The sequence below is a fragment of the Trachurus trachurus genome (assembly GCF_905171665.1).
Source record: "Trachurus trachurus genome assembly, chromosome: 4".
NCBI lineage: Eukaryota > Metazoa > Chordata > Actinopteri > Carangiformes > Carangidae > Trachurus > Trachurus trachurus.
In genome coordinates, this window is record NC_139898.1 from 26,516,551 (window position 1) to 26,540,629 (window position 24,079).

Consider the following 24,079-nt stretch of genomic DNA (forward strand, 5'->3'; position numbering starts at 1 on the left):
AAGATCACACTTACCAAAGTCCTACCAAAGTGAAACACAACTCGCCTCTTGTGAAAAGAGGAAGTTAGATTTTGGTTGATAGTTTCACAGCCAGTCATGCAGTGCAAATGCTGTTTTGAGTTGTTTTGATTTTCTGCACTTTTGATTTTAATCGACCGGCTGCTCAGAGACTATGGGCCTGCTCCATTAATGTATTTAGATCGATTTAGATCCATAGCCTGCCTGCTCCTTTAATGAAAAGCCGTTTTTACGACAGTCGTTGCGACAGTACTCGCGTGCTTTACGACTGTTTAGGAGGCTGATTTAAAATGGAGTAGAGTCCAGCGGTACCAACTCACCCGACTCAGGTTCAGCAGCTCCGTTTTCATCTTTAGGTGCTTTTTAATCAAACCGTGTTCGGCTCAATAGCGAAATTAGAAACCAAAGCACGATGTCAGAGGAGAAGAAGTCCGGCTCGTTGGGTTTCTTCTCGAGCTACGACGATCTGAGCGACAGCAGCGACGACTCGGACGAGGAGGCGGACGGTCGGAAGAAGAAAGCGGGGACCGAGACGAGCGGCGCCGGTTCTTCCCAACACGGGACCAAGCGAGCGGCCGGAGGAGGAGGAGGAGGAGGTCCAGGTCCTCTACCGAGACCCGACGACCTGTTCAGCTCCGTGTCCAAGCCCGCTTTCCTCTACAACCCCCTCAACAAGCAGATAGACTGGGACAGCTTGGCAGTCAAAGCCCCTGAAGAGGTAAATAATAGAAAATTTAAACATACGAATTAAGCATCTTTTGTCTCAGTGAACTCATTTCAGGGAGATTTTAGGAAGATTCACACAATTAATCATGTAAATAGTATATATGGACCCTTGTAGTTCCCATTTGTAATCCCCATACACTTCCACTGTTAAGAGCATGGCCTAATAATGCACAAGAGGGCTTTATTTTGATTTGTGCCCCCTTCAAATCCCTACTAAATAAACCATAGAATAGAAGTTAATTAGACACACAGTGAAAACTATCTGCTATTATCTACCCTGGAGCAAGTTACAGCTTTTAATTTGACTTAAAAATAAAATATAAAACAGTCTTGCTTCCAGGAATCACTTAATATTGCCTCTGTTGTCCAGGCAACAGTCTTAATCCCAAGTAGGCTATATTATATTATTTTCTATAGACTCAAGCAATGTCTTGCAGAACAGCACTATCAGCATCATCTTGTAGGCAGAACTTGTGACCAAAATCAAAACTCAAAATAAACTTTATTGTCCCTGGAGAGAAATTTGTCTTTAGTGCCTCACTCAGCTGCAGTCAACAGTTATTCAACACATACTCACAACAAATACACAATAAACAGGGAACTAGTGCTACTATTTCACAAGAATTGCACTTCCTGAATTATTGCATCTTGCCCCTATAGTAATTGCATCGGTCATAGTATTTCACGGTGCATGTATGTGTAAACTGCACACATCAGTCACTTTCAATAAAAGGTAAGGTGTCCAACAGGTATAACATGGTACATGGTAAATGGTAAATTGTCTGTATTTATATAGCGCTTTACTATACCTGAACGATACCCAAAGCGCTTTACAGTACATCACATTCACCCATTCACACACACATTCACACACTGATGGCGGAAGCTGCCATGCAAGGCGCGAACCACGACCCATCAGGAGGAGGAAGAGCAACATAATGGCAAGAGTATAAAATAACACAATAAGCAAGCAGCAGATTCATCTTAAAACACCAAAACAGAATCATACAAATTCTACATAAGACAGAGATAGAAGCCAAAAATCAATATGATCCAGAAACTCTAAACAGGTAGAATAGGGTTAAAATAGAAATAAGGGTGACCTTACTTAAAAAATCCGCAGGAGATCAAATACTTATTTCCCCACTGTATGCTACATGGACGCAGATACAATGTTGCACGAAATGTTTTTTATATCAGTTTTCTTAATTATATTTTTCTCCCGTCACCTGAAGCCCGCCAGAGAGTTTAAGCCATGGAAGACGAACGCCGTGCCGCCTCCGGAGAGCTACACTGCAGAGCCAGTGCAGAAGAAGGGACCACCTCCAGGCATGGACATGGCTATTAAATGGTCCAATGTGTACGAGGACAACGGCGAGGACGCGCCACAGGCTTTCACCGGCAAGGCCCGGTTCCTGCCGAACGAGGAGCAAGAGTCAGAATCAGGTCAGTCCATATACTTCACTCCCTGATCAGTATTGATAAATGTAATCGATGAAATGACCAGGTGTTTTAATATACAATACTATGCCAGCTTACTCTTTAGCATGTTTAAAGTGCTGGCTATAGCGCTGTGCCAGGTCGTGCACCTATTTGACCTGGTTTATTGTCTCATTTTTATTGTCACCATTAGTATGTGTCTCATTAAAGACACACTAAAGAAACTTGTCAAAAACCAGCATCAAAAAAGTTTGTGTGTGGTTTTGGAGAGGTAGCAGACTCACTGGAATAAACCCCAGGAAAACGATAAGATAAGATGTAATTTATTGTTCCCAGGGGACTGCGTCACCATACAAAAAACGCAGTACAAAACAAAACTGCATCACAGTACAGACACATGGCAAACAATAAATAACAATAGCCATACTATGTCATGGCATCCTGAAGCATGAGACAATATCCAGCACCAATAGATAAATAAATAAAACTATTGCACAACCCTAAATCCTTTACAAAAATATGTAAGAATATCACAAGGATTAAGAACCAACAATGGGATTAAAAATAATATAAGATATAGATTATTATACCCAACAAAACTCCACTCAACTTGGTGGGAAAAAATGGATGTTGGGAGCCACAAGGTTGCACACAAGATAAAATATCAAACCTTGCGTTTTATTCTACTTTCTGCTGAGCTGTGGTCTCTTGTTATGTCTGAGTGCGCTGTCGAGTTATTTAAAAAATCGGTATTTTCCCCAATCCTCCTCCTCCTCCCGCTCCCATTCCCCCCCACCACAAAATCCTCTTCTACAACCCCTCTGATGATCAGATGAGGACGCAGACAAAGACGGCCTGTCTGCCAAGAAACGCCGCGTGGAGACCTTCCAGCAGAAGGAGAAGAGGAAGAGGGATTTGGGACAAGCCACTTCTGACAAGAACTTCGTCGAAGAAGAGAAAAGGATCCTCAGGCAGAATGTAGACTGAGGTCTGAGCTTCCTGCATCGAGGCATCAGTGTTTAATTTAAATACTTTTATTTCAGCTGGTTGGCACAGTGGTCAAGTACAGTAGATGGTTTGCTACAAAGATACACAACCATTTTACCTATATGTTGACATACCGTATTTGCAATATTGTAGTGTATTGTAGTGTATGTCCTGTTTGCAAATGACTGTCAACATGATTGAAAGACGAGCTTTATATCAATTGGGTGTTAAAACCAAGAGTGTATGACAGTTTCAATGCACAAATTATAACCTAAGATCATAGATTGTGGAAAATCCTTGTCGGCCAATTCCCCCATGTTAAAGGACATTTCAGTTGTTTTTTACAGCCTGGCTTGTAATTTCCAGAGTTTTGGCCATAAATTCTTTATAATCTTCATTCATCATATTAATTCCATAGAGATGTGGTGGTAATGAATATTACTAAACACATTGATGACACTTATGTTTAAAAACTGACAGATCTGGTAACCATCATCACCTCCATTTGCAGTTTCAACAACTGTGTGAAATAGGACATTAAATTGGCTTAAACACCCATATCCCCTATAAATGAGGGTTTAACTACGCTGCTGTTACACATTAAATACGAAGTGTAGTCATTTGGCTTATTTTTTCCTTTTCTTTCCTTTGGCCGGTTTGGTTTTTATGCTCTGTGTTTGTGATTTCGTTGTCTTGTATCATCCTAAATATCTATTCACAGCTGTGCTTGTGTTAATACAGTGACTTTCCGTTACAAATGTGATTTAAAACGACTGTAAATAATGTTTTAAAATGGGTCCCTTTTCGCAACAATGATGACTTGTGACAGTAGGAAAAACACAGTTCTTATCGATAACATTAACTATGACACTGGAGCTTTTATAAATGTCCCAGTGAGCCGCGACAGTGGACACACGTGTGATTATCAGGATCCTTAAAACCAAAGCAGCTAATTGGCACTTGGCTATAATCTAGTTTACTTTTAACAACCAATGACGTGTGGCTGCTGTTTTGTGAGTCTGTATGTGTGTGTGTGTGTGTGTGATCCTGGAGATATACCGCCTGTAGCAGGAACTATCACAGAAGTGGTTTTGAGAACATGAGCAGATTTTGATAGTGTGATATTATTGTGCATAGGGTAGCAATGAAGTTTTATTTGTTTCTGTTTAAGATCAAAATGAAGGCGATGATGTGTGTGTATGTGTGTGTGTGTGTGTGTGTGGTCCAGCTCACTGCTCTCTGTTGTACACCTCTGTTCATCCTGCTGTCACATGTCAAGTGAAAATAGGGCTGTTACTATATGAACAAATAGAAAACAAGTGCTTGTTCTTCCTACTTACGGGCACTAGATGGCGCCCTTAAGCCACAGTAGTTGCAACTCCCTTCGTGTTTATGGTGAAGTCTCTGTGTAAATGTTAGGCCTCTCAAATCCCAACCAGGGTTTGTGTATGTGTGATCGGATGAAGGGAGTGCTGATCTTCGATTTGGGAGTTTGTGTCATCTCAGTTCTCTTGAGATACTTGATGCATACAGACTGTTTATTCGGTCTCATGTACCTTGTATTAACACACTTTTACGTGTGTTCTGAAACAAACAAACGTCAATTTCCTGTATATTTAGTACTATTAAAAAAAGAAAAGAAGATTTATTCCAACATTGTACTGTTTTACGTCTCATTTGGTTGAATATGGAGAGTTTTATAGTTTTGTTTTCAGTGAGATTGTTCATCATAAACCACACAGGCAATAAAAGATATTTTACTGGGGGAAGTCGTTACTGTCACTCATTTACGGCAAATTCTTATTTAAGGTGTTTGTTTCACATGACGAGGCCAAACACCCACAGTGAAACCAAATCTTACAGCTATTTAAAATCATTAGACTGTATATTCCCAAATTCGTTTGTTCAATTTCTCTGTCTATTGGAGCATATATAATGGTTTTTCAAACATTAGAGAAGAAAGAAAGAAAGAAATGCACTTTGTTGCTGTTTAGTGATCAGAGGAATTCCTGGCCTATCTGTCATCGTGGGTTTGACATGAAATAGTGGTAAATATGCTTCTGATAAAATTCCAGCCTCCAGGTATGTGCCTGGCCTTGTCTGAAATGCGTACCTGTCCTGCACAACATCAGCAGCAGCAGCAGCAGACTGATTTTATCACCCATGTTTACGAACAAATAACCCCTCTCTCTCTCCGTACTGGGTCGTGTATGAGCAACGGCTGGTGGGGTCACATTGTTATGTGTTTATGAATTACTCATCTCCTTGTCAGTCGTGTTGCTGCACCTTTCCTGGAAAATTTGTGTTTTGCAAGGTGTTTTTTTTCTGAGAAATGTGTAAAACTTGAATTCTTTTTTTTTTTTTTTTTTTTTTGTGGTTTGCACTGTTAACTGCTTTCCTGCATGAATTACTGAAATCATGTTACTGGAGGAAAACATTTTTATCATCACGCATGACTAACCTTATCTAACCCTGATCTATATCATGGGTTTTTACTCTGCTCTGCTTCATTATATATATTTTTTTCTCTTAATAACATTTTATAAGCTTTAGATATTGTGATTTTAAACAACTGTGATTTATTATTAAGTGAATTGAAAGAATGGGCCAATAACTCAGTCCCACTAACCGTTTATCACTGTGACACATTTACTGGAAGGTCAAGACCCCATAATGGCCATTGAGTATTCAGGGATGTCTATACTGAGCTGGCTGTCTACAGCTGCTGCGATCTGACTGAAGACATTTTCACACAGTCAGCACAATGTCGCAGCTTGTATGTAAATTTAGCTCTGGCTGTTGTGTTAGAGGCGCTGCACAACAAGAAGAATAAGAAGAATATACCTGTCCTCTTCTCTGCTGCTTTTTTCTCTAATATAACAAGATTTACAGCCTCACAAGCTGCTCTGTGCAGCGTGAAGACACACCCGGGTTGGTGTAGCGCTCTCAGCTAAATGCTTATGCTAACATGCTCGCAGTTAAAGCGCAAAAACATGTGGATGAATATTTACCCGTTTCATCATGTTAAAATTAGCCTGTCATTTAGCACTTAACGCTCAGTGCAGCTTCGGCCGATGGGAATGTTTTGGGAGTGTTTTCTCGTAACCTTCTCTGAACTGCTAGATGAGAAAGTCAGATAACCTCCAACATCGGTAGAATTTATCCTTTAGGGTCCTCGGATAAGGTCACAACGATCCGTCCAAATATTGTCAAGATATGCCCTTCGAAACCAGAAATGTCAACCTCATCTTATCAAGTCAGGGGATCACCAACCATAGATGTCTATATGAAATTTCAAAGCACTTCCTGCAGATGTTTCAGGAGGAACCAAGCCGTATCGACCCACAGACTGACAGGACAAGAACTGGTTTTGTTTCACACACTCTGCATCAGTTTAAGATGCTGGTTTCATGTCGGCACAGTCACCAACTTGTTGACTTTCTCTAGAATCTTCACTCATCCCTCGATGTTTTCTAGAGGCAAACAGTTGCTTTTCACACCAACGACCTGGTCGATGGTGTGAAACAGATGTTCAGCAGAGGAGAAAATCCTCTGTGGAGCTGGAGACAAACACATCCTGATTAACCTGGAGAGTTTCAGATCATCTACATCATCACGTTGTAGAAAAAAGACTAAAAAGATCAAAGTTACCTCACAAGCTCAAAGCGAGCCATGCTTCATAAAACCTCAGGTTTCTTCTCCCTGCGTTTCAGATTGAGCGTGGGGTGGAATTTTCCACATGATGGTCAGACAGTAACATAATATTGTAATTTACAGTAACATTGTGGTGCTGACCAATGATTGCAGCCGAATATTTCCATAATTTCCCCCCTTGTTTGAAATCGACGTGTTCCAGTCTTTCCTCCGTATTGCACCACCCGAGAACATCTGTAAGGTTTCATCAGATACTTAGAAATGAGCAGCAGTTACGATCATAGCAACAATCAACAATTCAACTAAACACAGGCTTTAAAAAAACCTTTCAATCACAGTTTGTATTGAAATGTTTCAAAATTCTCATCGGCCTATCTGTTTATATCGAAAACATCTAATCTCTGACAGCATCTTTTTTTTGCATTTTTCTGGCAAGTACTAATCTATTTTCCATATTTGTATTTCTGCCTGCACTGAGGGAATCTAGTTCTCGTAGGCATGTTATATAAGATGATTATATTTAATGGCTTTTAACCACAAAAATGCCAGCAGGACGGAAGGTCAGATCTTGTCGCTGTCTGAAGAAAACCATGTATAGTCTGAGAAAATACTCTGAATGAAACGTTTAACTGCTCGACGGGAGAGCGAGAAGTTGCTGAAACCTCTTGAGGTTGAAGTGATGTGTAGTAAAAGCAACACAGTGACATTTAGTTTCAAGAGGATGAAGTTGTAAAGCTGAAACGATTTCAGCCTGATCACATGATGAACGTTCCTCAGCAGCAGAGAGATGATGGAGAACAGTAGCTAGAGACAAACAGTCTGACCTCCCGCCATGATAAACATGTCAGGGGTTGTCTGTTGATAAGGACATGGGGGAGACACAGCGAGACAGAGAGACGGTGTGTGTGTGTCTGTCTCTGTGTGTGTGTGTCTCTAAATCAGCCGGTGGCGGTGGTCAGCAGCAGGTAACCTGGCTGCCGGTCAGTAATGGAGGAGGAGATAACAATCTGTGTGAATTCTGTTATCTTGACCCTCGTCCTGTGCTTTGTCCAATCAGGTTTAAGTGGGTGCAGCAAGTTGTATAAGTCAACACACTACACACACACACACACACACACACACACACTTAGTGTATTTCAACACACACACACTTTGTCAGTGTAACACGAGTGATTTTTCTGATTGATCAAAATCAAAGTTGTTCTTCAGGCAACACTTTCATGTTTGCAGCTTCAACCACATGGAGATTTAATGTGTTTTTTAGTTTTCAAAAAATTAAACATCTTGTTGCTCTGACACTAAAGTCAGTTTGTGTGACTATACATGGTTTTACATGATCTGAAGACATCACCTTTAAAGACGTCACCCTGAGCTCCAGAGATTATATCTGGCTATTTTATCCTATATCATAAAGGGATAGTTCAACATTTTGGCAAACTGGCCCATTGCCATAATCCCTATAGTCATAGCAGTAGGTTCGTTACCTTTAATTGTCAGTGCAAGCTATTTTTAGAACGGCGGAGCAGAGCCGCGAGCTGCTCAGAGCTACGCTACGGAGGCTAATGGGATTTCTTGGTTTCCTTCATCAAACTCATCAAATACACAATCCAACAACTCCAAAACGCTCTGGTGGACAAGTTGTGACCTGCACATTCACCACGCTATGAGATAATAACAGAACGTTACGAGACAGAGTCGTTTTCGAGGCAAATGCAGAGACTGCTTGCCGAAAAACGTTTTGTAGTAGTTGCGTTTTGTAGTTGTTGGATTGTGTATTTGATGAGTTTGATGAGGGAAACCAAGAAATCCCATGAGCCTCCGTAGTGCAGCTCTGAGCAGCTCACGGCTCTGCTCCGCCGTTCTAAAAACAGCTTGCACCGACAAACCTACTCCTAAAACTATAGGGATTAGGGCAATGGGCCAATTTGCCAAAATGTGAAAACTCTTGAAATGTTCAATGACCAACATCAACAGTATATTAAACTCATTAAACTTTATTATTTTTATTATATTTATATTTCTGTAACAAGAGGCGATGACAGATAAGGAAAATGATAATTGAAGCACAGGATTCAGTTTCTGTTTGAGTCGATCATATTTCTCTGATCATGGTCACGAGGATGGTGCGATCTTTGCTCTTCATGGCATCGTTCCTGAAATCTTTAATTACACAGTGTTTTGCTTTCTTTTTCTTCTGAGAACAACATCTCATAGGTTAAAGCGTCCTACTGGTAACTCAAAGTAGAAGTGGAGCAGCATCATACAGGATGGATGAATGTCATTTTCTCTAATTTAGCGTCTATGAGTCATTGTGTCACACTTACTCCAGCTCCAGCTGTGAGGCCTCATTTTAATTTTCACTATGTATCTTTACACAGCGGTCACAAATGTTCAGCCAACAAGAGCAAACAGGATATTTAGGTTAGTAGTACCCCAGCTCGCTCACTCGCTCAGGTTTATATCTAATGAGATAAGAGCTTATCTGCGTTCCGGAGGAGAGGAGATGTTTGCTTGCACCAACTCAAACACCAAATACTTAGTGTTCACACCAATCAGCTCACTGATATTGACCTTTTATAATAGTCAGGAAATTACATGGAGGTTGTTTCTGTTAAGTGGCCGTTCCTTAACCACACAGATACAGAAAAACTCTGCAATAACTTATGTCAAATATCCCACAGGCAGCAGCTGCTTAGCTTAGCTTGGCTTATTTTAGCATAAAGACTGGAAGCAACGCTGTGCAAAGGTTGTAACAGTCTGGTTGTAACACCTGCTTATCAGCAACTTTAGGGCTCATTAATGGAAATGTTTTATGATAAGCTCTGTTGTTGTGGGACATTAATCAATATATTCAATGTCATCTTATTGTGCACCAGACTTGTTTCCTGACCAGAGACTTTAAGGAGTTTCCAGCAAAATGAATAATTACTCTTTTAATTACGCTTCCTTTATAACCATCCATCTTAAGTTAACCCAGACTAAAGTTTTAGTGTCTAATTAACTATTTAAATGTTGTTTACACATTAATGTGGATTAACTGGTGATAAAACTCAATGTCTAGTTGATCAAATGTAAAGATAATATCATAATAATCATTTTGTCATCAAAATCAAAGGACTTGAAACTAAAGATTTTATTTGATTAAAAGAGAAAAGACATAAAAATAACACGTGTTATAGTGTCCTAAAAAACTAGGGACATATTATAAGGATATATTGTTTCATATCCACAACTTACTGTGGATTTAAATGCAGCTCAGCAAAAAAAGAACTCCTTTTTTTTGCTTAGTAGTAAAATATGAGCGAATGGCTATGACAATAATGCAACTCTGGAACGTAAAGCTGGAGGCTCTTGGCAGTGCTGCTCTGACAGGGATCATCCAGCCTAATTTATACCCTGTGAAAGGCTTGTGTCCAACGACATAAATTTAGTTGTGGTGTGCGCTGGAGAAAAAAAAAAAAAAAAAGGGAAGGCCCATAAACCGGCTGCGACCCAGAGAGAGAGAGCCACAGACACAGAGAGAGGGAACAATGGGCAGCCATCAGGAGGAGAGCCCCAACAGCTGCAGAGCCCCACATCACAACACACGCACACAGTTTTCTTCCTCCTACTCTCTGGCCAGGTCATCTGAATGGGGGCCAGCTAAGCAGATGTTCTGCCACTGTGATGACAAAAGGGCACAAGTGAGTGGTGGAGGAAGAAAAAAGAGAAAAAGAGAGGAGGAAAAAAGAAGAGGAGAAACTTCCTCATTGACTCAGCAACTCGTGACAAGTGCTTATTTTGTTATTTGTTTAAATCTTTGTCAACGTATCGGATGTATTTCTCAGTTCATTCATTAATCAAAAGTCAAACATCCTGCATTATTAAAAAAATGTGGGTTTATTGTAAGAACTAAATAAAAAATTCACTAAATTGCATTATTATCTTAATATTTTGATGTTACATTTGATCCAGACAGAGGGACTTTAGCTGATGTATGTACTGGTAATGATTCCCAAGTTATTATAGGAAGTTTTTCTCCTTTTTAACTTAATTTTATTAAGTTTGATCAACAATGGTACAATGTACTTTACATTATCATACAATTACTTTACATTTCCTTCCACAATTGTATAGTCTTTATGCAAACATACATATATAAACTTATTCAGGGTTTTAACCATCTGATGGTTATACATTTCAGTTCTGCTCCGAGGAATATTATGTATTTCTGTTCAGACCCATAGCTCCCAATAATGTTACTGTGAAGCTGAGGAGGAACTTTTTTGAGTAAAAGTATCAATATCTGTTCAATACAAGTTAAGTCAAAGTGAGTGGTGTTTGCCTCAGACATAAACTGAATATAAAGCAAGCCTATTATTGTGTTTAAGTATAATTAAGGTAATGGCGAGCTAAAGAGAGTTACATTCCACTTCCGTGCATACAGGCCATCATATGCACCAGTGCACAACCTCAAGTATCATGTGATATCACAAGACAAGACCTCGCACAACGTTTCCAGTGTGAAAAATGCACTAATTTATGTTGTTTTTCAAAATGAAGTTGGTCGTATGCTAAGTTTTACGTCCCTCCTGATGCATCTTATGTCTTCTCCCCCCAACACCCCCATGCCCCCACCTCACATACCCATCCACCCACTGCCTTCGCTCTCCCTTTTTCTCTCTTTCTCGCACACAAACACACACGCACCACGCAGCCTGCAGGTTTTGACCTGTAAATAACTGCCCAGACAGGGTCTAGTCAGTCCGTCGCGGAGGCAGGCTGAGGCGTCAGGGCCTACATGGCTCCTGCAGAGCAATAACAGATGCTTATCATGTTTTACTGAGGGGAGTGGAGGCAGTGGTGGTGTGTGTGTATGTCTGTGTGTGTGTGTGTGTGTGTGTGTGTGTGTGTGTGTGTGTGAAGGAGTGGGGGGGTTAATGTGGCACGTTGGGGCCCTGTTGTTGAATGGCTCTGACAATAAATGCCCTCAATCATGGGTAGACATTGTACCTTAGAAAACAGAGCCACAGTTATGCCAGGAGTGTTATAATGGATTCAGACTCAGATTCAGTGTGTGTGTGTGTGTTTTAAAGAGGGAGGTCTACAGAGCGCATGAGCACTCGTACACCCACTGCAGCTTTTCAGCAGCTCATCCTCTCTTGCACATTCCTAGTGGAGGTAACAGCAAACAAATGGCTTAAGGTTCAAGTGAAGTATGTTTCATTCCTTTCTCCGCTGTCTCGGCTGCTCTTAAAGCCGCCGGCTGTGGGTCGTTGCTGCTGCTGCTGCCGCCGCCAGCGGCCGACCAGGAGGTTAGATGCAAGGTCAATGAGAAGAGGATTACTCAAGATACACTTCAGATAAAAGTGTCAGTCCAATAATCGGCAGTGATCCATCATGTAGCAGTCTGTGCTTTTAAGTTGAAGGATTAAAAAAAAAGGGAAAGCCTTCATGTGTGTGCTGTAATGAAGATGTAGCTTTATGGAAAGAAGACAGATTTCCCCCACCCTGACACACACATGCACACACAATCCAGCTCATTTGTTAAAAAAGGTAACAGATGACTCAGTGGCTGTGAGGTTATCGCCATTCTCATTATTGCTTCTTGCTGAGACCAACACTTTTCTTTTCTCTCTGCAGAGGGTCAAGCACATTTCCCCCCCCCTTTCCCCCTGAGACGGGAGCTGTTTTTCCCCACTGTTTGCTGAAATGCCTTCACAGCTACCAGTGAAGGTGGTAATTTGAAGTCCCCGGCTCTCACCACTGCACCCCGACTGAATTTAATTCACATTTCAGGGACAAATATGTGTTGAATTTCAATGGAGGAGGAGGAGGAGGAGCTGGAGTCTCACAAACTGTCACCCAGAGCAAAGCTAACACTCCGATCCAGGGGTATAATTTCATAATATACATATTACACAATTTGTACTGACGTATTCCCACGTCATGCCACCTAATACATCACCCTGTGGGGAAATATTAAACCTTTGACTCATCAGCTTCACCTGAAAATATATGATCATCCTCCGTGGTGCATTGTTGCAGACAGAGCCAACTAAATGTCAATAAAGTAGTTAAGACTCCACCTCAGTGACAGTGTGATTAATGTTTCACTGTATATATAATAAATATGACTCATGTACCAGTCTTTTTTAATAATGAGTGTGTTTATGTTTTGGCTGAATTACAGAGGGAGCATGCTCTTCTGCTTTACAATGACACATCTGTTGCAGTAAACTTAATATGTAAAATAACTCAATGCTTCCTCTACTGATGGCTACAACTAATTATCGGTGAATCTGCCCCTGGTTTTAACTTTGAATTGATCAGCTGAAGTCATAAAATGGATCCTGACAAGGAAGGAAGTTGTCTGATTTTTTTTTATTTCTGCTTAAGCAATCAAATAATAAACTTCAGCTCTGAACTGTCTGCTGTCATTGTCTTCGTTTGAAATAAGATGCAATAGATAGACTTTAATGACATTTTATTGTGCTCACTGTTTTACCACCTCATGTGTTTTTATACAATTGAACAACATTTGTCACATAATAACTTTATATTACTTTGTGCTTGTTGTTCATAATGATGTGATGCAGTGAGACTTTATTTGGAGCTTCTGGGCTAATTAATTTGTTAATTGTCAATCAATTTACTTGTTGTTTGGTTACCAGGTTGTAGCTGCTGATTATTATTTCCCAGCAGGATATTAGGACTGTTTTCCAGCTGTTATTATGGCGTCATGATGGCTCTCTGGAAAAATCTCTCTTCCACCACTTTATGGCATCATTAAAGTGAAACTACACGGGCAATGGTTTGATAAAAAGGTTGTAGAGTTCATCAAAACTTGACAGTCCCTGTTGTTATGGGTCAGTTAGTTGATACACAAAATATAGCAACTGTTTTTATTTTACGATGCATTAAGCAGAAATGCTCTGGTTCCTGTATTTATCATATTTTTTGGACAGTTTGGACACAAAACAAGCAATTTGAGTAAATCAACAGGTCTTTAGTTAATTAGGCAGATGCAACTTCCCTTTCTTATTCTCCAAAAAGTCATTTACTGCAGATTGAAAATAGACATAAGGTTCTTGTACTAAACTTTAATTGTGAGATCTGTATTACTGTAAAGTTAATAAAGCCTATAGACCTGTATATGGACCTGTTTTGATGCTCACTTTCATTCCTAAACTGTCTTTATTTGTACAGTGAGAAACAGTCACGGCTAGTGCAGAGCCAAGTTATTTTAAAGTATATTAATTTATGTGCAAAGGTTCTTGAACTTTGAGCCTGGAAAAAAATGCCAAATATCTGAGCTGCTGCTGCAAACATGAGGAGAGGGTGAGGAGAGGCGCTAGAGAGAAGAGGGAGAAGGAGAAAGGGAGCGAGAGAGGGAGCGAGAGAGGGAGGGAGGGAGGTAAAGTGTGTGTGTGTGGAGCCGAGAGAGAGAGAGGGAGAGAGAGGTGGTGCAGTTGAGCGCAGGGATCCAGGAGTGCGTGAGGCGACAGAGCGGAGGTGACAGCGGAGAATGGAGAGGAGCCCGTCCGCCCGGCGAGCTTTGACCGCGGCGAGCGAGGAGAACCCACTCGGTCCTTCTTCCCTTCTGGAGCCAGCGTGCTGAAAGAACCCGGGGGGAGGAATAAACTGGGGGCAAAAGGAAAGGAATGGCTGATCCTCTGCGGAGGACTTTACTAGCGAAACTCCGGGGGAAGAAATCCAAGAAAGGAGCGACGGTCGTCGGTGGATACGGCTCCGCTGCTGCTGCCGCTGCGGCTGCGGCGAATGGGGGCCGAGAAGGTAAAGAAAAAGTTTTGCAGACGCAGCAGCGAGACTCGGACGAGGCTCGTCCGCTAGTGTTGCTCGCGGGGCTGGATTGCACGTCAGAGAGAATGAGTACGTACGAGAATTGTGTTGACGGGGCGATGGTGCAGACCGGGGGGGTTATAATAGTCCCGGAGAGGCTCGCGGCGGAGTTGGCCGGCGCGCGCCCCCAGGAGCGGAGCAGCGGGGGCAGGGGTCGGGTTAATGAGGAGCTCCTGGGGGTCTCACTTCAAAGAGGCGGGCGGCTTGTGGGGCTTGCGTGCAGGGAGGGAGACGGGAGGCAGCACGGCACGGTCGCGGTACCGGCGGGAGTCTCCGGACCACATGTCCAGAGAAAACACTTCGTGTCGGTGCCGCGGCAGTGCAGCGTCGGGGATTCAATCGGGTTTGGGGACAATTCAAATCGCGTATTGTACTACCGTGCACGAGTAGAAGCTCACAGCAAACCTCCAGAGGGCCGGTCGACCACCGCTGAGAGTGAGGGGACAGAGCCCAGAGACGCAGGACAGTCCCAGTCCCAGCACATGGCAGCGGCCGTAGTGGCTGAGCATGAACACAACAACGCCAACTGGAGTTTTGACAACAACCCACCAGGTTTGGAGACAAACTCTCCAGATTGCGCTGCGCTCGTGCATCCAAACTGCGCGTCGAGAAACACGGAAGAGCACATTTTAATCCGAAACATCGAGAGCTACGAGCCAGAGTTTGCAGCGGTCATTAGAGGGTCTGCGGGCGGTCTGCAGAGCCCGACCTTTTTCCCCACGGAGTTAGAGATATGCGACATTAACATGGCATCCCTGTGCGCCACAGAGGGCCCACTCACTTACCCCTTAGACAGCGAGGATGAGGATTATTATGACAATGAGATTCTGCCTTTTTATGAAACTATTAGAGTGAAATCAGATGGTGACAGGGCAGAGGCTGGTCACACCGAGGTGCCACAGACAGGTCAGGACAGAGGACAGCTGGATGACTGTAACAGCGCTCAGGAAACAGACAGGCTTAGGAACCAGCTGAAAGAAGCTTATTACCTTCTCATCAACGCTATGAATGATATCAACCAGGATGTGCAGCAGATTAGTAGTGGTCTAACCGAGCAGCAGGCCGCCTCCTCCTGCAGCAGCCACTCCAGAGACAGCCTGTGCTCACGCTTGTCTGCCAAAAACATGGACAGCGACTCGTGGTCCTCAGGAGGAGACCACAGCCCTCAGCAGGTGTCTGACACAGACTCAGTCCTGCTCTGCCTAAGTGGCAACTCAGAGTTAGGGCTGAAAGGCAGGCTGAACAGTAAGAGCATGGTGAACCTGTCAGAGACCAAGATAAGGCCCACATTAGTGCGCTCTGCTAGTGATGGAGCTATCAGGTATCCACACGGGATGTCAGTCTGTGTCCAGCTCCCTGGAGAGTCACAGAGTCCACAAATCTGTCACGATAAAGATGCAAAACAGGCCGAAGGAGCTGCTGAAGTCAGAGGAGAGGGCATCATCATCGTCAGCAGTGATGAGCAGCTCCAAGATGCAGGCGGTGAGGAGAGCAGCGGCTCGGTCAACAGCCTCACGGGGTCTTCAGACAGCAACGCCGAGGCTCCGTCGCACCACCAGGGGCAGGACGGCAAGCAGGAGGCGACGGGGGCCCGAGCTCAGGGGGGCAACTCTGTCAACAAGGGCCACGGTGTCACTGTTAACAAGATGCAGGAGTGGATGCACAAAGGCCGCCTGCTGTCCTCAGAGATGAAGCAGCGCATCGAGGGCTCGTCTTTGCCCCGCGGTGGCGGCCAAAACCAAGACAGACAGCCCTGTGCCCCCGTTAACCCCGGAGGGTCTAAACAGGGGGTCCAGGCGTCCAGCCGAGGAGTTAAACCCACCAAGGCAAAATCACCTACAGTCAAGTCACCACGGCAACAGCAGCAGCAGCATCAGCAACAGCAGCAGCCAGGTAGGAAGGCTACACGGAGTGGCCTCAGCTCCCGTGGATCCTGTAAAAAAAAAAAAAAAAAAAAATCAAAGACCTCTCACCCTCCTTCCTCCCGTCTGATTATTGTCATCCTCCTCCACTCATAGTAAACTCCGTCTGGTGGTGGTCCACCCTGCACTCCTCCATCTCTTCTGGATGAAAAGCAAAGGGGACGAGACACCTCAGATCTCTTTGCTTTCCCCTTTTTTTTTAAGACTCTAATAATAACCGGTGGCGGGTTCTGTCCTTCACACTAATTTAGGTGCATTTTTTTTGTTTTAACACTGAATCCATAGCGCATCAATCCGTAGGTGGGATCACTCACAGAGTAGACCAGTAACAACTAACTCACTCCCCTTCTGGTGTTGGTGGTGGTGGTGGGGTTTGTCTGTCTCTATATGTGTGTGTGTCTGTGTGTGTGTACAGTTTATCATGTTTGATTGTGTTCAAAATGTCAAATGATTTTCTTGTCTGGTCTTTATTCATGTTCTGTTTGTGATGGTGAAAACATCTGTATCATGAAACCATTCAAGTGTCATCAATCCAGCTCTAAACTACATTTACTCACTTGGTCAAACATTTGAACTTAAGACAAGAAGGTTTATTGTCAGGTCGAAACATGAGGTTCATGAGAAAAATAAGACAATAGAAAGTCTAAAGCAGCAGTTCGTGAATAGGAGCATTGAAAATGAGAATTAAAAAGTGCAACTGGGTATCGATAACTATGGGTTTACATGTTGCACAAGACATGTAATGTAAGGGATGTGTTTTTGCACTACACATCTCCAGTGTTTGGCATTAATGAGTTGCATCATAGTGTCTGTTTAGTAGCTGCTCTGGAGCTTTCAATCACATCATTTAGTCTTCCTCAGCACATGGCGTTGGCCCACTTTGCGCTGAAGTTGTAGCCTAGTTTTTAAAATTTGCATGTTAAGTATTTTTCTTTCATGTTTGCCTGAAAAGTTCAGACTGACACTTTCATCTTGACCTCAGACTCTGTGATTTCAGTTTTTTAATGCAGCGAGCCGAGCGACCCAGCAGTGATGATGAAAACATTTTTACTTACTGCATCTCTAGTCGTCGTAGCAAGCAGCAGAGTTTCATCACGCTGTCCTGACCTGACTTCGAACAAGGCAGTCGGCCAGTTTAATCACAGGATTCGGAAACTGCGTGTGTGGAAAACTGTGTATTGACATTTGTGGCAGTGCACTCGCTTTGTATGGATCAAAAAACAAAAACTACCGTCCCTTTCTATTTTGCCACTCGCTTTCCTGTCTGCGTTTGGATGTTTTTTTTGCATGTGTGGCCGTGTGTGTGTTGTCCTGACGGTGTTTTCCAGAGTAAATAGATGACCTGCCATGTGCGCAGGATGTTGTTGACTGTCAGCTGCTAGAAATAGAGTGTGATCTCCGAGGCCCGCTGAGTGGAAGGGCCTCTCTGTGTTTGACTTCCAGCCGCCGCTGGCACATGCAGGCAGCACAGGCAGCACCGACCTCTACACCTCCAGCTCTTTCCCCTCTGCCGTGCTTCGGTTAAAGTAAAGACAGGACTTTTTGTGATATTAGTTTCCAAGGGCTCTTCCCCCCCCACTCTTGATTCTTATTTTCCCCCCATTATGCTCAGCTTTCCCCTCTCTTGCTCTCTGTCCCCACTGAACTTTTCCACAGCTGTGGCCAGAGGAATCCAAAGCAGGAGAGAAGCCACTGCAGTTATTCTCTATGTGTGTGTGTGTGTTTTGTGTGTTTGAGTGTTGAGAGGGAGTGTGGGCTAAAGGGGGTGGGGGTGAGGGGTGAGGGGTGGGCTGGGCTGTCATGTCGCCTTCCTCCCCAGTCATTTGCTCAGGACAACTCCATGGTAACTTGCATTTTAAAGAGACTCCCGATTGAATATTTAGGATGCCATTCCTGTTGTTTAACTTGTTTGCGTTGTGTCACTTAATTCCTCACCATGAATGAACAAAATGAAGGGCGATTAAGTATTTATTAAGGTCAGGACTGGGCTTATCTTGCCCCTGTGGGCCTCTCAGTGCCTCACAAAGAGCCATTTAAAAAAAAAAAAAAAAAAGGAAGAAGAAGAAATGCCAAAAGCTCTCAAAAGATCCAGTGAATTGCTTGTCTTGGCTTGAAACTCTTCATTGAGTTTATGCGTCTACTCTTACTTTATGCAAATATTTGTGTATTCCTGCCTGTCTAAAAATAAGCTAGCTCTTGCCCCCTGGAGTATTACTTAGAAATTAAACTTGACTATGAAGTCATAGGGCAAATTATCGGCTTATTTAGACAGGAACTAATTTTTTTTCTGTTTTGGCTTGTCCTTTAAATGGTTTGTTAAAAAAAAAAAAAAATGCAAATTATCAACCATAGCTAAGTGTGAGTCAGTTCTTTTATATGAGCTTGCATATGCACATCTGTGTTGTGTGCATGCATGTTTGTATTTGCAGCTGGTTGGATTCATAGTTTTGTTGCATTGTACTTGTGCGTGGCAGCAGGTATTGTAGGCAGGATTTGTAGTCATGTTTTTGGCCAGACCTGAACTCAGGAGTGTCAGTCAAGCCTGAAGAAGTTGAGACTGAGTTATAGACACCACAAACAGAGGAGGCCGACCGACTCCCTGGAGGCAGATAGTCATTTATTTTATTACCTTTTTCTTTTTAAACGGCTTTGTCTTGTTTTGCAGTGTGAGAACAGTCATCCTCCACCTGCATGGATGAAGATGCTTTAAGAGTGAGATAACTTTTTGCATGTCTGTAATAACTGCCTTTTAAAGTAGGTGTATTGTGCTTTCGTGTAAAGAGTTGGACGATAAGATCAATCATAAACTAGACTGACTAGACAGATGTGTCAAAAGCCGAGCTGCAGTGTTTCAAAGCAGCTGAAGTGAAGACATCAAGTTGGCTTCTTTCCCTGTGTTTAAAGGAGTCTTTATGCTAAGCTAAGTGGCTGCTAATATCATAAATACTGCACCAAAATGAGAGTTTCATGATCCTTCTCATTCAACTCTGGAAGAAAATGAAAAAACATATTTAACCCAAGCTTCACAGAATATTGCTCTACATTTTTTGGGACATTTTTCACCTTTATTTTATAGGACAGCTGAGAGAGAACCCCTTGCTCTACGTTCTTGATCATATTATTTTCTGCTTACTCAGTGGATCCAAAGCAGTGAGTCGTGAGTCGAGGCTGCAGGTGTAACACAATCCTCCTCGACTGCTGTCAAGTCATGTCGGAGCGATGTGGTGTTTGGTCTCTCTCTGCATTGTGCCATAAACTTTGTTACTGAGCCTCCGTGTTGTGTTTTTTCTCCCCCCACCTTCACATTTAAATACACGTGGCTGATGGTGGAAGTTCAGTAATTCGTCTTGTCTGCTGCGACGGGTCTTTGACAGATTTATGGAGGATGGTAGCTCATAAAGACGGATCAGGTGACTGGAGGAGAAACCTGAACCATCGGGCGGTTAATATCAGGATGGTTTTTTATGGGATGGATGGCTCATGTGAAGGCGTTGGAGGATGAAGACTGCAGGGGCCAAACACCAGCAGCTCCTTCTGTACTTTAAAAAGACTGATTTGCAGGTGGCAGCATTTTTTGCAAGAGCTTCAGGGCATTTCAGTGAGTTATCTTACTTTTATCAGGTATTTGGACTGAAATGGAGCAAACTGTGAGTTCAAGTTCCTTTTATTTTAGATTGTATTGTATTTTCTTTCTTTTTTCAGTATCAGACTCAATGAGACAGGACAGAGGACCGGAAGAGCAGCAACACTGAAAGGAATTAGGGTTTTCTAGCCAATAGCTTGACCTATACTGTGGAGGAAAGGATATTAGCATTAGCATGCTCTGCTGCCATGACGCCTCTGTGGGATGCAAGTGTTGACATGTGATGCAACCCTGGACGATCTCCGCTCTGCCCTGGTGTAAAAAGAAAAATCTACACTGAGAATCCTAATTATCATATGAATGAGTGTCAACAGGAATGTATGGCACACAGCAAAAGATTCCCTCTGAGCAGGAGAGAAAGAGAGGGAGGGTGAGTGTGTGTGTGCTGAAACTCTGTATACACAACAAAAGTGTTGTCTGTATGGAGGAGAAAACTAGCTGGTGTGTGTTTTGCACTTATCAAAAGAGGAGTTTCTATGAGGGAGAAGGAATTTGGGGGAAATAAAAGAGAAGCCTATGGGAAAGTGGATCGAGTGTTTTGTCTTAAGAGGAAAAAAAACAAAAACGACTCGGCCAACTGCGAAGATTAAGACATGAATATAATTGGGTTTACTGTCAGGCTCACAGGTTCATACCAGCACATCCAGGAAATAAGCTGTTTTCTTTATACGTTTGCATTCCTTTCAGCACCTCAGACAAACCCGCAGCTCCTCCTCCTCCTCCCCGTCGTCGTCGTCCACCTCTCTCCGCCCTCTCCACCGTGTGTCCTCTTCATTTTCTCACAGGGACTTGCGCTCCTGCACTTTGTGTGAGTGAGCTCTGGCCATCTGTTACCTCAGAGTCAGGGGAGTGAGTTTTCTGTGCACTGAGCACACATCATCTTCATAAAGTGAGAAGGACACAGGCTTCTGGATCTGCGTTCTGGTTATAGGCAGTGAGTTAGTAGGTCTGCAGGTTATCAGTCTTAAACTATTACTATTTACTTTATTAAATGACAACTTGCCTGACATTAGACAATGTAAGAAAACAGCAGGGCTGCACACTCTAATAATCAAAATCAATAATCAATTGCAATATAGCCAGGTGCTGTATCCAAATTGCAGGAGCTGTCATCTTCTTTGGTCAAATGTGTCACATCATTGTTGTGGGTTGGGTTGCTACGGAGTCACCCTAGACAACAAATCACATCCTCAAGGTTTTAAGAGCCATTTTTTGTTTGGCACAAGATCCAACAAATATCACATCATCATTGTTAGATTTTTCAATTGAAAATGAACCCATACAACTGAGATTGCAAAAGCAGATCATATATCTGCCTTTATAATCTGAATAGTTCCTGTTGAATAATTTGCCCTACAACTTCATAGTGACGTTTATATGGTGTTTTGTGCATATTATTCAGCTCTACAGCATTTACTAAATTAAATACCGACTTCCTTGAGCTAAAATAAATTATAGAAAATATTTCAAATTGTACAACGTAACGTCTTTAAGCTCAGTTTGTAGTCTTGAAATAGTTTGTTGTGTTTAAACCTCCCAAAAATTTCACTTTATCACTAAACAAGACAAGTAAAATCAAGACATCCTCCAGACTGACAAGCCTTAACAAAACATTTTATCAACTGATTATCAAACTAGTTCCTTTTCTGATAACTGACTAATAGATGAATCATTTTCAGTTCCTGTTGATAAGCATCCTTAGTTCAGCGGCGTAAAACAAAGCTGGTTTCTCTCTCTCTGCCATCTATCTGCCATTACCCAGTCTCACTTTTAAAAGTAATGACTGGTAGAACTGCTGACACGCTGAGCTCTGAACCATCGACTGCAGCGAAAACGTCTAAAATCTCACTTATTAAGTCGGAGCGGTGACCTGCCGTTGCTCCAGGAAGGTGTTTGCTCCCTGTGCAGTGTGCAGAGTGTGACAGCGGCGGGCGGCTGTAAATCTGGAGCTGTGGTCTGGAATGTGTTCGTGTCAGAACTCGCTTCCTCTTCCAGTTATGAAAGACCCCTCAAAGAAGATGGCATGCTGACAACAACTCCATGCACACAACCACCTCACCTCTGTTCAGTCTCGCGTTGCCAGACCGAGCGTCGGCGGTGGCAGAATCTGCTGTTTTATGGTCTTAAGGATATTTCCCCCGTCCTCATCAAAAAGTTGTGTATGGGGCTTTTCTACCAGTTTCTTTAATCCACAAGTGTCAGGTCGTTAGGTTTTGATTCAGACAAATTGGTTTCTACCTCCTTTATAGCTTTATTTTTGGCCTTATGTGTTTAAATTTAGCACTTTTTTATTTTTAGTTATTCCCAGACATACACTCACTTACCAGTTTATTAGGTACACTTACACAGCTTGTTGAGGGTTGTTATTTCTCCCTCATGTTGGTTCAAACAGAAGTAAAAGCTGCTTGTATAGACTGAGTTTAGAGGGTTACAAGGAGCTGCCAGGCCAGAACAGCTGAAAACAAACCATGGTGGATTATTATAGGCCTGGCGGCTCGGGCCTACACATTAACTCATGGGACTCTGCGTAGAGCCAGAAACATGCATTCTCTCCTTCACTAGAGAGTCGGGCGCAAGCTAAAGCTGAGCTGAGCTCCAAGGTCCTCAAACACAACATCAACCTCTAATCCGGGGCTAATGCAAACACGATGCTGGCTCAGGTCGCACAAAAAACACATTTTTCTGGCTGGAAACCTGCTTTAAATTTAACAGAAAGGAACGAAAGAGAACATACATAATGCATAAAGATGTGTTTTATATCGTATAGCAGCACAGTGGTGCGTTTGAGTTAAACTAAAAACGGGAGTGACTGATTGGTTGTGTTTTGGTTGTTCAGGCTGCTTGTTTTTTCTTCCCTGTGGAGATTAGGGATGCCTTTAAAGTGGCCCCTGTTCCAGCCACTGAAAGCTGTTTTATACACTTATATAATCAGCTGGCAACCAGAGGAATGGCATCCCACACAGAATCAATTTCATCCCACTTTATATCATGCTTGTCATATTTCTCTAGTGGGGGAGAAAGAAAAAAAAAGGAAAAAAAGAAAAGCTGCGCTGTGGCATGGGAGTAAAGTTCGAGAGTTGTTTTGTTGTGGGCGAGAAGAACTACAAAGTTGGTGTTTACGGGATTTTGGGGGCAGCAATGATTGCGAGTCAACCGTTGCTTTATAAAGTTGTAGATCAGAGGAAAGCTGAGAGGCTGGTGACTCCCAGGGAAAAGTAAATCCCAGCGGAGCCCCCCCCTGCTCACTCAGTGGAGCTTTTGTCAATGAAAGCGACCAAGCAAAAAAGTACCTTAGTCTCAACCTACTGAGTAGATGTTATGCAATTTGAAACCATGTGATTTTTTTAATGTACTTCTGTTCTCTTCCCTTCGACTGCCCTGGATTAATAATACAAGAAAAGAAGAAAAAAAACCCCTCTTGTGCTTCATCTTGACTCATTCACACCATTTTTTTAATGGCACAGTCACGCAGACACTCACACACACACACACACTGGATGCCCTGTTTTCTATTTCTGTTTCGTAAACTGAAGATATTCTGACCACTGTAATTTGGTGGATGCAGCAGGCCGGCGCGCATGAAAATGCATTTCCTCCAGGAAAAAAGGAGAAGTTGTCATTATATACTATAGCATGTGGAGGGGCTCGTCTGGGAGCTGCCGAGGATCAAAACAGTCTTTTACACGAGTCTGCTGCTGTACATGTTAGAGCAAGACCCTGCCCTCAGCACCTCGCTCTCCCTGTCACACACACACACACACATATGCATGCATTGAGGTTGTTTTTCTCTGCCTGCATCTGCTCATCAGATCTTGTAAAAATATAAGCACGTCAGATGATATCAGGA

At 42.8% G+C, this 24,079-nt stretch overlaps 2 protein-coding genes across 3 annotated transcripts in view; both read left to right on the forward strand.

Moving 5' to 3' along the window:
• Nucleotides 1-304: 304 nt before the first annotated feature.
• cUnh1orf52 (chromosome Un C1orf52 homolog) lies at nt 305-4,930 on the forward strand. The gene is made up of 3 exons (XM_083970688.1): nt 305-736; nt 1,980-2,190; nt 3,017-4,930. The coding sequence occupies exons 1-3, from the start codon at nt 431-433 to the stop codon at nt 3,169-3,171; spliced, it is 672 nt and encodes a 223-aa protein (XP_083826814.1). The 5' UTR covers nt 305-430; the 3' UTR covers nt 3,172-4,930.
• Nucleotides 4,931-14,266: 9,336 nt separating this feature from the next.
• Nucleotides 14,267-24,079, forward strand: part of syde2 (synapse defective 1, Rho GTPase, homolog 2 (C. elegans)) — a 46,154-nt gene continuing 36,341 nt past the window's right edge. The window contains exon 1 of one of the 2 annotated variants that reach the window (XM_083970797.1): nt 14,267-16,560. In XM_083970797.1, the coding sequence (XP_083826923.1) occupies nt 14,469-16,560 (2,092 nt within the window). In that variant the 5' untranslated portion in view covers nt 14,267-14,468. The remainder of the gene's footprint in view (nt 16,561-24,079) is intronic. The other variant, XM_083970796.1, reaches the window with a different exon arrangement.

What these genes read in the sequence shown, in the direction of transcription:
- cUnh1orf52 (XM_083970688.1), top strand. Translation starts at nt 431, where the DNA reads ATGTCAGAGGAGAAGAAGTCCGGCTCGTTGGGTTTCTTCTCGAGCTAC. An exon ending in CAGTCAAAGCCCCTGAAGAG is followed by an intron (nt 737 to 1,979) that starts GTAAATAATAGA and finishes CGTCACCTGAAG; the next exon opens with CCCGCCAGAGAGTTTAAGCC. An exon ending in GGAGCAAGAGTCAGAATCAG is followed by an intron (nt 2,191 to 3,016) that starts GTCAGTCCATAT and finishes TCTGATGATCAG; the next exon opens with ATGAGGACGCAGACAAAGAC.